The sequence below is a fragment of the Pterocles gutturalis genome, unplaced genomic scaffold (assembly GCF_000699245.1).
Source record: "Pterocles gutturalis isolate BGI_N339 unplaced genomic scaffold, ASM69924v1 scaffold32775, whole genome shotgun sequence".
NCBI lineage: Eukaryota > Metazoa > Chordata > Aves > Pterocliformes > Pteroclidae > Pterocles > Pterocles gutturalis.
In genome coordinates this window covers 183-12,333 of record NW_010146945.1, presented here as the reverse complement: position 1 = coordinate 12,333, position 12,151 = coordinate 183, and the positions used below count along the sequence as shown (strand labels likewise).

General features: G+C 39.3%; 1 protein-coding gene across 1 annotated transcript in view; it reads left to right on the top strand.

The window, feature by feature from the left end:
* The window catches only part of MRC1 (mannose receptor, C type 1), a gene marked incomplete at its 5' end in the record, with an annotated part of 40,566 nt that extends 33,575 nt beyond the window's left edge, over window positions 1-6,991 (top strand). The window contains 4 exons of the mRNA XM_010085911.1: window positions 1,348-1,464; window positions 3,404-3,571; window positions 6,216-6,269; window positions 6,646-6,991. Of these exons, the coding sequence (XP_010084213.1) occupies window positions 1,348-1,464; window positions 3,404-3,571; window positions 6,216-6,269; window positions 6,646-6,896 (590 nt within the window). The remainder of the gene's footprint in view (window positions 1-1,347; window positions 1,465-3,403; window positions 3,572-6,215; window positions 6,270-6,645) is intronic.
* Between the last annotated feature and the right edge of the window lie 5,160 nt (window positions 6,992-12,151).

Genomic DNA, 12,151 nt, shown 5'->3' with positions numbered 1-12,151 from the left:
ATGCACCTGGCTCACCTACTTGCTGGCTAGGCTGATATTCCCTAGTGATCACGCACTCACTTGTATATCTGCACTTGCTCCCGTTCTCGGTACCTTGGACACAAGGGTCTCTGAATCATGGTCGCACTCCAGCTGCTCATACTTAGACTCCCATGGAACACACATGCACATAGAGTGAAGTCTTTCAGCCATGAAAATAGTTAGAAATAGAGTTTAATAAGAAGATAGAACTGTCTGCCCAGATCATGGCCAGACAACTGTACTGACTAGCAATCTGTTTACACACGACTGGTCTTTTTATCTCCTTATCCCTCTATTTTCCCATGTTTGTTCCTCCCAAATCTTCTAGGTCCATCCCTTTCCCTGACTTTGGTTCCTTCCTTGAGCATCTCATAATAACTCTTGGGCCATCTTGAAATGCTTTTCTGTATCCCATCATGTATCCCATACCCCTACGTAGTAACTCCCTTCAGTCTGAAAGGTACCCTGATGTTGACTTGTCTTGGTGGGTTTCACTCCTGGACACTAGGGCTGAGGCCTGTCCTGCTACAGCACTTGGAGGGGGGCCTGAGCAGGATGTCCCGTCCTCTGAGTCCATCATTTGGGCTCTTCCACTGCCACTGTACCTCTTGGCTCTTCTGGGCTTGTGGAGACTGGCCTTTGCTGGGCTGATGGCTCCTGTGGTAGGCTTAGGAGTAGCCAGGGAGGGGGTCTCCCATCTTCCATTGTCTCTCTGTGCTCCCTTGCGGATGTGCAGGGAAGCTTTATATCAGACAATCTAACAGTAACCAAACACGTGATACCATTCAGCAAAAGAGGAATAAGAAAAACATAAAGGCTACAGTGAAAAAAGAGGAACGTTCCGTATTCTCTTATATTCTGCTGTCCCTGTTTGCACTCTGTGTTTTTGGTTTTTTTTTTGCAGTTGGACGTGTTCCAATTATATCTTAGCCATAGGAGAATTCTGAACCACAGTAGAACTTATCAGTAGCTCAGCAGTGATTCAAATAACTTTTATATTTTTATTCTCTGAAACTGTGCCTTTCTTACCTGAGAAAAAATATCTTTAAAAATTAAACGGCCAAATTAAAACAGTCAAGAGCCAAACGCAGCGATTGCTCCATACCTATTGACTGGATTCCAGCCCCACACTAAAGAGACCTGAAGATGCAATTTCTCCAGTGTTTAATACCACTCCATAAAAAGTTGTGTAGCTCATTCTGTCTGCTGGCTCCATGCTGTGACTTGAATTTGCTAGAGCATCATACAGAATGAATAAGTATGGCAGAATGCCTAGTGAAACTTAACGTCTCTAAGAGATTTTTAATTTTCCTCTGTGTCTTCTAGGTGCTTCTTTGGTATCGGTTGAAGACACAGCTGAAGCCAACTTTCTGGCATACACCATTGAACCCCTTGAAGGCAAAACATCAACATTTTGGACAGGAATGTACAGAAATGTAGATGGTAATTTCTTGACATCTTTTTGTTTGGTGAATAATTGTCACAAGCTTTTTGATGGGGGTGTTGAAAATTTCACATTATACTTCTATAATACATAAAAAGTGAAATTAAAGGTAATATATGATCATCATAGGGGGAAGCTGGTCAATTGTAATCAAGGAATAACCAGTAATATATAAGAGAAAGGCCAGACACAGAAAGTTCATCTTAAAGCAAGAAAAGTAATTCACAACAAAGTAGGGCATAAAGGTGCATATAGCAGAGTACTGATAGAACCATGTTGGGAGTTGAGCCAAAGCCAAATGGTTCTTCTCAAACGTGGAGAAGCCCTGGGCTGATGTGTTTGTCGTTGAGATACTCCAATTTTTGAGCTAGAGAATAATGTGGCTAACATCAGCTCTAGTCTTTAGAATTACCATCCTGGAATGACCAGTCACCCATCTTTAGTTACAGCTGGCCCTTGGAACAGCTTCTCTTTGAAGATGGAATTGTTTGTGTCTTTCGTACTTTGTATCATAGGTTTTTCTATTGTCTGCCTCACTGTAAGGAAGGTGAGGTAAGAGAGAACAGTCACTACGCTGCTTTAATTAAATCTTACATTAAGTGATTATTGCTTTTTCATTAGTTTCCGTTAGTATTCAATTAAGTAGATATTTCTGTCTTTATGATGGACCTAAAAGTTACTTCAGTCTTGTACTGTTCAGACTAAAAGCTCTAGTATAATCATGTCAGAGGCAGGACTGAAGAATGGTTCAGGTGACTTGGGGTGGGGTTTTCTTGAGTTTTGGATGTTGTTTTTTACAACATCTTGCTCAACCACTTTAATCACAAACCAGTTGGGGAGAAGACAAGTATTTAATTACATTACTTGGATTTTAACCAGGAAAAGAGAGTTTTTGCTAGAGGAGGAAATAATTTGAAGAGAGTAGTAGTTTATGAGCATAACAAATAAAGAAAAGCTGACGTTTACGCATGTGGTTAATTGACACATGAAATGTTTTTTAAAGTGGTTCTAGAGCAGGTGCAAAAAAACACAGTTCTTACAGTGATCATAAACACGAGAGCTCCTTCAGCAAGTCATTGTATTACCAGACAGTGATTACAGTGATTTCAGCATAACTGCATAACTGAATTTCATATCTTTGTAAAAGTGACTGTATCCAGATGTCATGCCCTGCCACAAAGGGTGGAGAGTATTTAAAAAAAAAAAAAGAAAAAAAAGAAAAAAAAAAGCGAAATATTAAGAATTTTATAAGAAAACAAAACATAGCTTTCATTCTGAGTCTAAGAATCTGCTTGTTTGGGTACAACTTAAGAGTCACAAGGGGAACATTTATTCTAAACAAATAACACTATTAAAAGAAAGAAAGAAAAAAAGGAACAGGAAGGAAGAGACAGAAAGTCCCAGCATAGTTGAACAACAGTGATCACAAGATTTTTGAAGCAGATCTTTAAAAAGGAAAATCATATGTGTAAAGCCAGTGGGAAGGAGAAGAAACTGAAAAACAGACAGAAGAAACTTGGGCTTAGACGTCAGTGGGGGCTTGGAAAAGAGTAATACAAAACCTCCCTACAAATTACTGAAATAAAGGGCATTCTGTTGAACATAAGTTATCTTCTGACATCAGTAATTTCTATAAGCTGAATAAATAATTGACACTGGACAGTTGCAATAAATTGTGGGAGATACTTCTTCAAACTTTCTTGCCTTTGTAGCATCATAAGCCAGATTGGCCTGCCATTTTACAAAAATTGTTGTTGTATCATTTGCATAAAAACTTAAGGGAAACATGACGTATCAGACCAAAAATGTGAATAGTCTAGTGGCCTGCCTCCAAGCATGTCCACAAGTAGATTTCTCAGGAAGGCAATACATGTGGAAGTGTCAAGATGGAGATGAATACTGTCTTGTTTTTTCTATATTCAATGTTTTTCCAATTAGGAGAATGGCTGTGGCTAGACAACACTGCAGTGAATTTTGTCAACTGGAATGTAGGAGAACCTTCCCCTCAACAAAATGAGCACTGTGTTGAAATGTACGCAAACTCTGGGTACTGGAATAACATCTATTGCTCTTCCTACAAAGGCTATGTTTGTAAAAAGCCAAAAAGTAAGTGCTACCTTTATTAATTTTTTTTTATGTAGGGAGTATGCTTCTTGTGTGCTAGTATTAGTAGATGGCCATTACACACGGTGCATTTTAGCAGTGTTTTGAGATTTTATAAATGCAAGGGATGCACATTTGCATGCCAAGAAAAAGAAAGAATAACTCTTGTCGGAAAGTAGCAGTGCTGACTAGTGCTCAAGTCCCTTCAGAATTGTTTTGAAGAGATTGTGTTCCTATCTTAACTGTACGCAGTGTACACACTTAACAAGTTTGCCTGTTCTGTATTGATAATTGTTGAGTAATCACAAGTTAGTACCATGCTTTGCACACAAAAATTTGTCTCATCTATTTGAAAATATGTTCCTTAGGGTATCCCCTATGCTCAGTCCGGGGAAAGTCCCTTTGCTTATTTCCCTCTGGAAATCTCATGTGCGTGCACTTTCTGAGTATGAAGTAGTGTTTCTGTGAATTGAGTATTTATGAATTGTGAATTCACAAGTTTTGGACCTTTTGTCTCTCTTCTCCTGTTTTCAGTAGATGAATGAATGAAAAGCAAAGCAAATAGCATAGTCTGAATGTACTAAACTGGAAGTGTCCTGAAATAACTGAACGTGCAAATGTGACAGTAAGGACACCTAGTGCATATGTCTTCCTAAAAGTCATCCTAATAATTTCTTCCAGCATGTATTGCAATATCAAAATCTCTTACTAATGTTTACTGAGAAGAGTGAAATGTGTGTCATAGCTGAAATATACTCACTTCCTCTACAAGGCGAAATGAGAGAAATTCTGCTATCTTTTCTATAAATTTGCTCTCACGCAAAATTATTCTTAGTCAGATTCTTGTAATGATGACTGTATCTCTACAGGAAATACTGCAGAGCTATCAGATATGACCATCCATTCAGTCTGCTTACTAATCTTTTTTTATTGGGATTGACAAACAAAAGAGCACTTTATTTTCATTCTCTATCCAGAATAGTCACAGATGTACGTATCAAGTGTTAAAATCAATGGCCACCCTTCCTTTCTGACCATTCAGCTCATCTGTTTGTGCTGGTACTGGCATTCACCTGTTTTGATACTGAGCCCTTTCAAGGAGCTGAAGCAGATGAAAGCTGGTTACTTTTTCTAGGATTAGCTTCAGCCAGACTAGGCTCCTGAGCTGGAATGCTGTGGAGTCAGCCAAATGCCAGCATCAATTAAAGGACTATGTAGTTGCTCACTCAGAAGCAGAACATAATTGAGTCCTACACTGCCATACAAATGCAGCTTTGCTCAGCACAGTTTTCCAAAGCTGTGATAATGCTCTGTTAACAGAACAGATGGTGCCCATCGCCTCTGGTCCTGTGACTGGGCACCACTGAGAAGAGCCTGGTTCCATCATCTTTACACCCTCATTTCAGATATTTGTACATGTTGATAAGATTCTCCCTGAGCATTCTCTTCCAGGCTAAACAGTTCCAGCTCTCTCAGCCTTTCCTCATTTAAGAGATGTTCCAGTCCCTTTATCATCTTAGTGGCCCTTTGCTGGGCTCCCTCCAGTAGGTTCTCTGTCTCTCTTCTACTGGGGAGCCCAGAACTGGACATGACATGTAATGTAGCAAACATGAAATGCTTATGGCAAGCATTTTAAAAGTGTACAAGTATAGAAAACTCAGTTTCCCTGCTTTCCACAGATCTGCATGCTGATATAGTGCAGACAAGTAACAGGCTGCTTTTTATTGTAAACAGCATTAATAGGTGCTTTTCTTGATAGGAACTCTTGTAAACATCCAAATAATCACGTCTGGTTTTACTTTGAAGAGATAGATACAGAGTAATATTTGTCTCTAGATGTAAAACTAACTCGGCTAACATACACTCCAACAGAGTTCTGGAAAATTTTTGGAAGTCGGGATTGTTGGATTATTAATGAAATCGGGCAATGTAAGCAGGGAGATGGGTAAAACAACTTTAATTTCCTGGGCTCAGCTTTTTCAGAATGAAACATGATGCATTGGTTCAATATTAAGTTATAGATTGATTTTATGTCCACATGGCAAAATATGGATCTGCATCTTAAATGACGGCCCAGTTTTCCCAGCAAAACAGATTTTGTGGTCCAGATATTAAATTTTAAATGAGCTACAAACATTTTAGGTTGGATGTGGTACTTTGGAGTTTGTGAGTGATTTCAGTTGCCTATGTAGGTGGGCCATTAAAGTCTCTTGGCAAATCAAATTTATTACACTTGCTATGTTTATATAAGAAAAAGTACTGCAAGAATTTGTAATTATATTGAGGATTATGTTTGATCATCTCTGTCCTGAAGATGCTGTGTTGATTTTATTGGGGTTTTGCACTGATGTCAGGATCTGTCTCTGTGGAGCTCTTCGATGTTTCTTCTTTTCTCCTAGCTTATGGAAATACCTACATATGAGCCTAGGATAAGATATACCATTTTGCTGTGCCTTTTGATAGGTGTATATAGCTTTGTATGGACTAAACCCAAATGTTTTCAGTTTTTAGTGGTATATATTGCCATATATTTAGCTGAATGTGATTTTCAGTATGTTCCAAATATAGAAGCAAATAAAAATAATATAGAAATAAATAACTGGATAATCTAATAACATAATTCTTTTTCAATGTTTTGAAATTACAGCAATTGAAATGCCACCAGCAGCTGAAATTCCACCAGCTGAAATGCCTACAAAAGGTAAGAATATTGTCTTTCAAGTAGACAAAAACTAGTCTTATGTAATATCATAAACAGAACAAATAATATTCTGTATTATGTCTCTTACATTTTCTGATATACCCGAGTACCGTATCTGTTTCCTAGGAACATATTATTTCCTAGTAGAATACAATATACTTGATTCAGTATCCAAATGCAGATTTTAAAATATAATAATTTGTGATATAGCATGCAATGTTAGCATTTTAAAGTCAATTAATTCTGTGTTGCTGCCTTTGTCTCTCATTATTTTGAAACAAATGGAACACTTTTGCTTAAAACGTGCTTTCTAAAGAAATTGTTTCTGGTAATCAGATAAAGAGTGTGTAGCATCCTCTTTATTTCTTTGTTTCAGCAATGACAAAGGATGAGAAGGTTTCCACTCTGAACCATGGTAAAACAGGAGTTGTAGTTACTGTTGTCATCCTCATCCTAGTTGGAAGTGGCCTTTCAGGATATCTCTTCTACAAGAGAAGAAAGAATCGCTTGCCAACAAATGACAGCTTTGAGAACAATTTGTATTTTAATAGTGATGCCATTCCTGGAACTAGTGACACAAAGGATCTTGTGACCAACATAGAGCGGAATGAACATGCGACACTGTAACGTAATAAAGTGAAATGTAATGTAATATGTAATGTAAAATGTAATGTAATAAAATAAAATGTGCCTTGTTTTACTAAAATTATGCAATTAGAATTAAGCCAAAGCTATTTTCCTATGTGCAAATACTGTAGTAGCCAGTTTCAGTGTGTTTGTAATGCTATATACAGCAGTTACTTTACTTTGTAACCATTGTATAATGTGTAAGATTTCAGATGTCATGATTTGATGACCCACACTAGTGAGTGTGGGTCTTATGAAAAGAGATAATATTGACTAATTATTAAACAGAACACTAGAAATAGATGCAATAAGATAGATCCACTTGAGAAGGCTCCCAAGATTTGAACTTTCTGCACCAGATTTATCTCCAGCCATGCTAATACACAAATTCTCGAAGCTATTCAGCAAACATCTCACTAATTCTACCATCCTTGAAGTATTCCTAGGGACTTAACTACAAGGGTGGTTGCTAGATGACAAGTCTGTATTTAGGCATGTCCTCTTTGAACCATGTGGGGAAAAAATCCTCTTATGATACAATTTCAGTTCCCACTATTTCATACAACACAGAGAACCAAGTATGTAGTTCTTGTAGTTTATGTATTCTAGGATTTCATCTGATAAAATCTGGAGACAGGCCTCTGGAATGGAAAAGTGTTGTTGGTGTTAACTGGCCACAAGTGGGTTTGTCTGGGAGTGGTGGTGAGAGTCATGGCAGAACTTCCTTCTTATCAGGCCAAAAGTTACTGAGGAGAGGGAAGAACATATGTGTTCTGAAGGTTTATCAGGGCACTGGATAGCTGTTACAGTAATCACATGTTGGTATTGCTCTCCTACAGCCTCTCAATAAATAACATGTTTGTGGGGTGTGTGCTGAAAGTCAAGAACAATTTAGCTTTACCAATGTATTAGCTATTACTGATTTTATTTCCTTTCTGAAATGGTTACATCAGCTACCATTTATGGAAATCTTAGATTCCACAGTATGGAGTTTCTATTCCTAATTCTTGTAAATCTTGTAAAATGTAAATCATGCATGTTTCATCACTCACATACAAAGGTTTGCAAGGTTTGGTTTTGTGGTTTCAGATTTTGTTCTGTGAAATAAACAGTAATTAGCTTTGATTTTTTAAAATAGTTTTTCATTTTATAGTCTTGTCTATATGGATGGATAGTTGCACTCCAAGAGCTGCAGTCAATGGCTCGATGTCCAAGTGGAGACTGGTGATGAGTGGTTTCTGCATGGGTCAGTATTGGGACCGGTGTTGTTTAACATCTTTGTCAGCAATGTGCATACTGGGATTGAGTGCACCTCCAGCAAGTTTGCTGATGACACCAAGCTGTGTGGTGTGGTGGACACATTGGAGGGAAGGGATGTTATCTGGAGGGACCTTGACAAGCTTTAGAGGTGGGCCCGTGTGAACCTCATGAAGTTCAACAATGTTATGTGCAAGGTCCTGCATGTGAGTTGGGGCAACCCCAAGCACAAATACAGGCTGGGCAGAGAATGGATTGAGAGTAGCCCTGAAGAGAAGCTCAACATAAGCAGCAATGCTCACTTGCAGCTCAGAAAGCCATCTGGGCTGCATCAAAAGGAGCAATAGCAGTAGGTCGAGGGAGGTGATTCTCCCACTCTACTCCATTCTCGTGAGGCCCCACCTGGAGTACTGCATCCAGCTCTGGAGTCCTCAGCACAGGAAGGACATGGACCTGCTGGAGAAAGTTCAGAGGAGGGCCACAGAGATGGTCAGAGGGTTGGAGCACCTCCTATACGAGGACAGGCTGAGAGGGTTGGGGTTGTTCTGCCTGGAGAAGAGAAGGCTCCAGGGGGACCTTCTAGCAGCCTTCCAGTACTTACAAGAGGGATGGGGAGGCACTCATGATCAGGAGTGGAATGAACAGATGATAGGTAATGGTTTTAAGTGGAAAGAATGGAGATTTAGGTGAGATATTAGGAAGAAATTTTTTATTGTGAGGGTGGAACAAGTTGCCCAAAGAAGCTGTGGATGCCCCATCCCTGGGGGTGTTCAAGGCCAGGCTGGATGAGGCTCTGAGCAACCTGGTCTAGTGGGGGGAGGCCCTGCCCATAGCAGGGAGCTTGGAACTCGATGATCTCTAAGGTCCGTTCCAACCCAAACCATTCTATGATTTTATAGAAGGCTCTGTAACAGGTTAAGTTAAAAAGGACATGACACAACTGTCGAGACACTCTGTCCAAAGTTGTGATCAAGTAATATATTGACCATATTTTCCTTAATCTGTCCAGGGATTGTCTGCTTAAAACCATGACAAAAATATCAGCTGAGTGACTTAGTAAAAGTCTTGAATTACATACATGTGTAGATAAGATGTAGAAATTTGTCCTCGAGCCTTTTTCTCCTCTGGCTCTGCTCCCTTTCTCCCATTTATTTCCTTTCCTCTGTTCCTACTGCTGTTTCTATTTTTAACGCACAGTTGTTTGAGCATGTCTTTCCAAGGAGTAGTACTTCTATTCGTTCTTCTCTCCACCTGATGTGACTTATGTTCCAGAAACCTCCTGAGTTGACTGATCTATGATGTTAAGGATGATGTCATTTCAATTCTATGGAGAAGCAGTGCCAGCTAGAAAGGCGTGTGAAAGGGACAGTGGAAAGTTGAGAAGCCCTGATTGGAATCCCAGCCTCACTGCACTGGCCGTTGTGCAAACCAACAGGTGCAGTCTGTACCCAAAAGAAGTTCAGTCCTGCACAGTCTTAAGGGGGTATTGTGCACACCAAGTGATTATTCCTGATAACATTTCATCACACATATATGTATGCAAATGTATGAGTAGAAAGAAAATGAAGACTGAGTTGATGTCTCATTTCTGGTGCTTTGCCGTACTTATCAGGTTCATCTCTACAGCTACATTGTCGGAGAGAGAACCCAACTACTGGAGCCTGTATAATCCTGAACTCATTCACCCATTTATACTGCCTGAAATCCAGCATCATCTTTGAGCTGAAGAGAATTAAAAATGCCATGCCAGTTAATAGCTGGCAGTAGGTGTAGCTACTTCTGTGAAATGCTGTGTCTGTTCTGCTCTCCCATCCAAATGAATATAGAAAAAATAGAGGAGATTCCACATCAGAAGCTCTACTCTGAAGATGGCTCTGCTTGGCCTGCTCATTTTAGAATGAGCATGAGTGAAAGACTTGAAAGATTTTCAGAAGAGGAGGAAATGTATGCTGCATGGTTTACTGTCCCTTCTATTGCAATACAATGAAATTGAAGCAAATTTCCCATTAAAAAGAGCAAACATGGAAGCAGTGGCATTTACAGCACAGCAAATCATTGCAGTTCCATGTAGTTAAGCTGAAGATGAGCACTGACCTTTTATATACAAACTAATGGGAATGTTTGAATGGAAGGTAGAGAAACAAACAAGCTTGAAACAATAGCCAATTAATACAAGATTAAATGGAAGGCTTTTACCTAGGGACTTGTAATTATATAAAATAGGATTTCTTGGGGTTTTTTTGTGTGGTTTGGTAGGTTTTTTTTGTTTGTTTGGGTGTGGTTGTTTGGGTTTTGGTTTGTTTATTTGTTTGTTTGTTTTCCCAGCTAGTAACTTTCACTGATGGCGAATCATTTATTAGACTGTCTGAATGCAGAGTCCAGTCCCGTTTTTAACATCATAATTTCTTTAGTCATAGTTGTGACAAAACTGATCATAAAATTTCAAGAGAAACTGAGAGTTTCCAAACTGGTGTTCTCTTTCCACACTCTCATGTTACTTAAATCTTCCCTCGACTGAGTTGTTGTGTAATGGTTTTACCAAACATCTTTTGGTGATCTGGCATTGTTCTCTTTTCCTGCTGCTAAGCCACAATGTTCCTGACAAGTGACTGACGACATAAAAAAAGTTTCAAAGATTAGGTTGGGAAAATTATCCATGTTGCTCTATTTGACTGAAAAAAAAAAAAAGTGTGTCTTCTTGGAAATTATTCATATTCATATGAATGCGATATAATTTGTTACTTAATGTGTTCTGATCCATCATCAGTTCTTCCAGCCATTCTCTGCTACCAGGCTGCTAGTCCTGTTGGAATCGGTTAGTTGCCTTAGAACCACCTTGTTGCTCTTGTGATCTCTTTTTTTGCCTCCTGAGTAGATGCCACTACTTAAGGGAGGTTTCAGGCTGTATGCTGCATAAATGTACATTCCTAGAGGAAATGGAATCTTGCTTTGCTGTAAAAGCAAGGAAAATAGTTTCTTGATAAACAAGATGAAACATAAGTGATGGATAGAAAAGCAAAGGAGATTTGTAATTTATCACTAATAATTTGTATCTTTAATCCTCTGATCCACCAAGATTTCTTATGTTTGATCCTGGTGGTTTAGATAAATGAAAGAAAAAAAAGGTTGAATATGTGGTATGAAAATCTAGGGTCAAAGTGCAAGGTCTCTTACATTGCTGTTTCAATATATTTTCAGCCTGTCTAGAGAAATTGAGAGGTTGTTCACACTGGGGTTTTATTAGGTTAGAATGTTTCTACTGAGCTTCAGAACATGACTATTTTTTAAAAAAAAGTTTTCAGTTGGAAACTGCAATTGTGCTATATGTGGGGATTCTGGGTTGAAATCTTATATCAAGTTCTAGGAGGCTACGTGTTCACAAAATTCCTTTCAGATTTTCATACCAGTGGTTTTTTGGAAATGAATTATTTAACTTCTGTAGGGAAGCATCTGGTTGAACCTGGATGGAGTCACCCATGCATTTCCGTGGGCAGCTGAGGAGTGACTTGATGGCAATATGACTATGACTATGACTGGAATGTGTAGTCATGGGTGGCTATACCCGTTTCAGGAAAGACAGGCAAGCAAGGCGAGGTGGGGGAGTTGCTCTTTACGTGAGAGAGCAACTACAATGTATTGAGTACTGTCCAGGGGTGGGTGACGAGCGAGTTGAGAGTTTGTGGGTGAGAATTAAGGGACAGGCTGGCATGGGTGATACTGTTGTGGGTGTCTATTACAGGCCACCGGATCAGGACGAGGAAGTCGATGAGGCCTTCTACAGGCAGCTGGTAGCAGCCTCGCAATTACAGGCCCTGGTTATTGTGGGGGATTTTATGTACCCTGATATTTGCTGGAAGGCCTACTCAGCCTGCCCTCCGCAGTCCAGGAGGTTTCTCCAGTGCATTGATGATAACTTACTGATGCAAATGGTGGATGAGTCGACTAGGAGAGGAGCGATGCTAGATCTTATTCTCGCAAATAAGGAGGGTCTGGTTGAA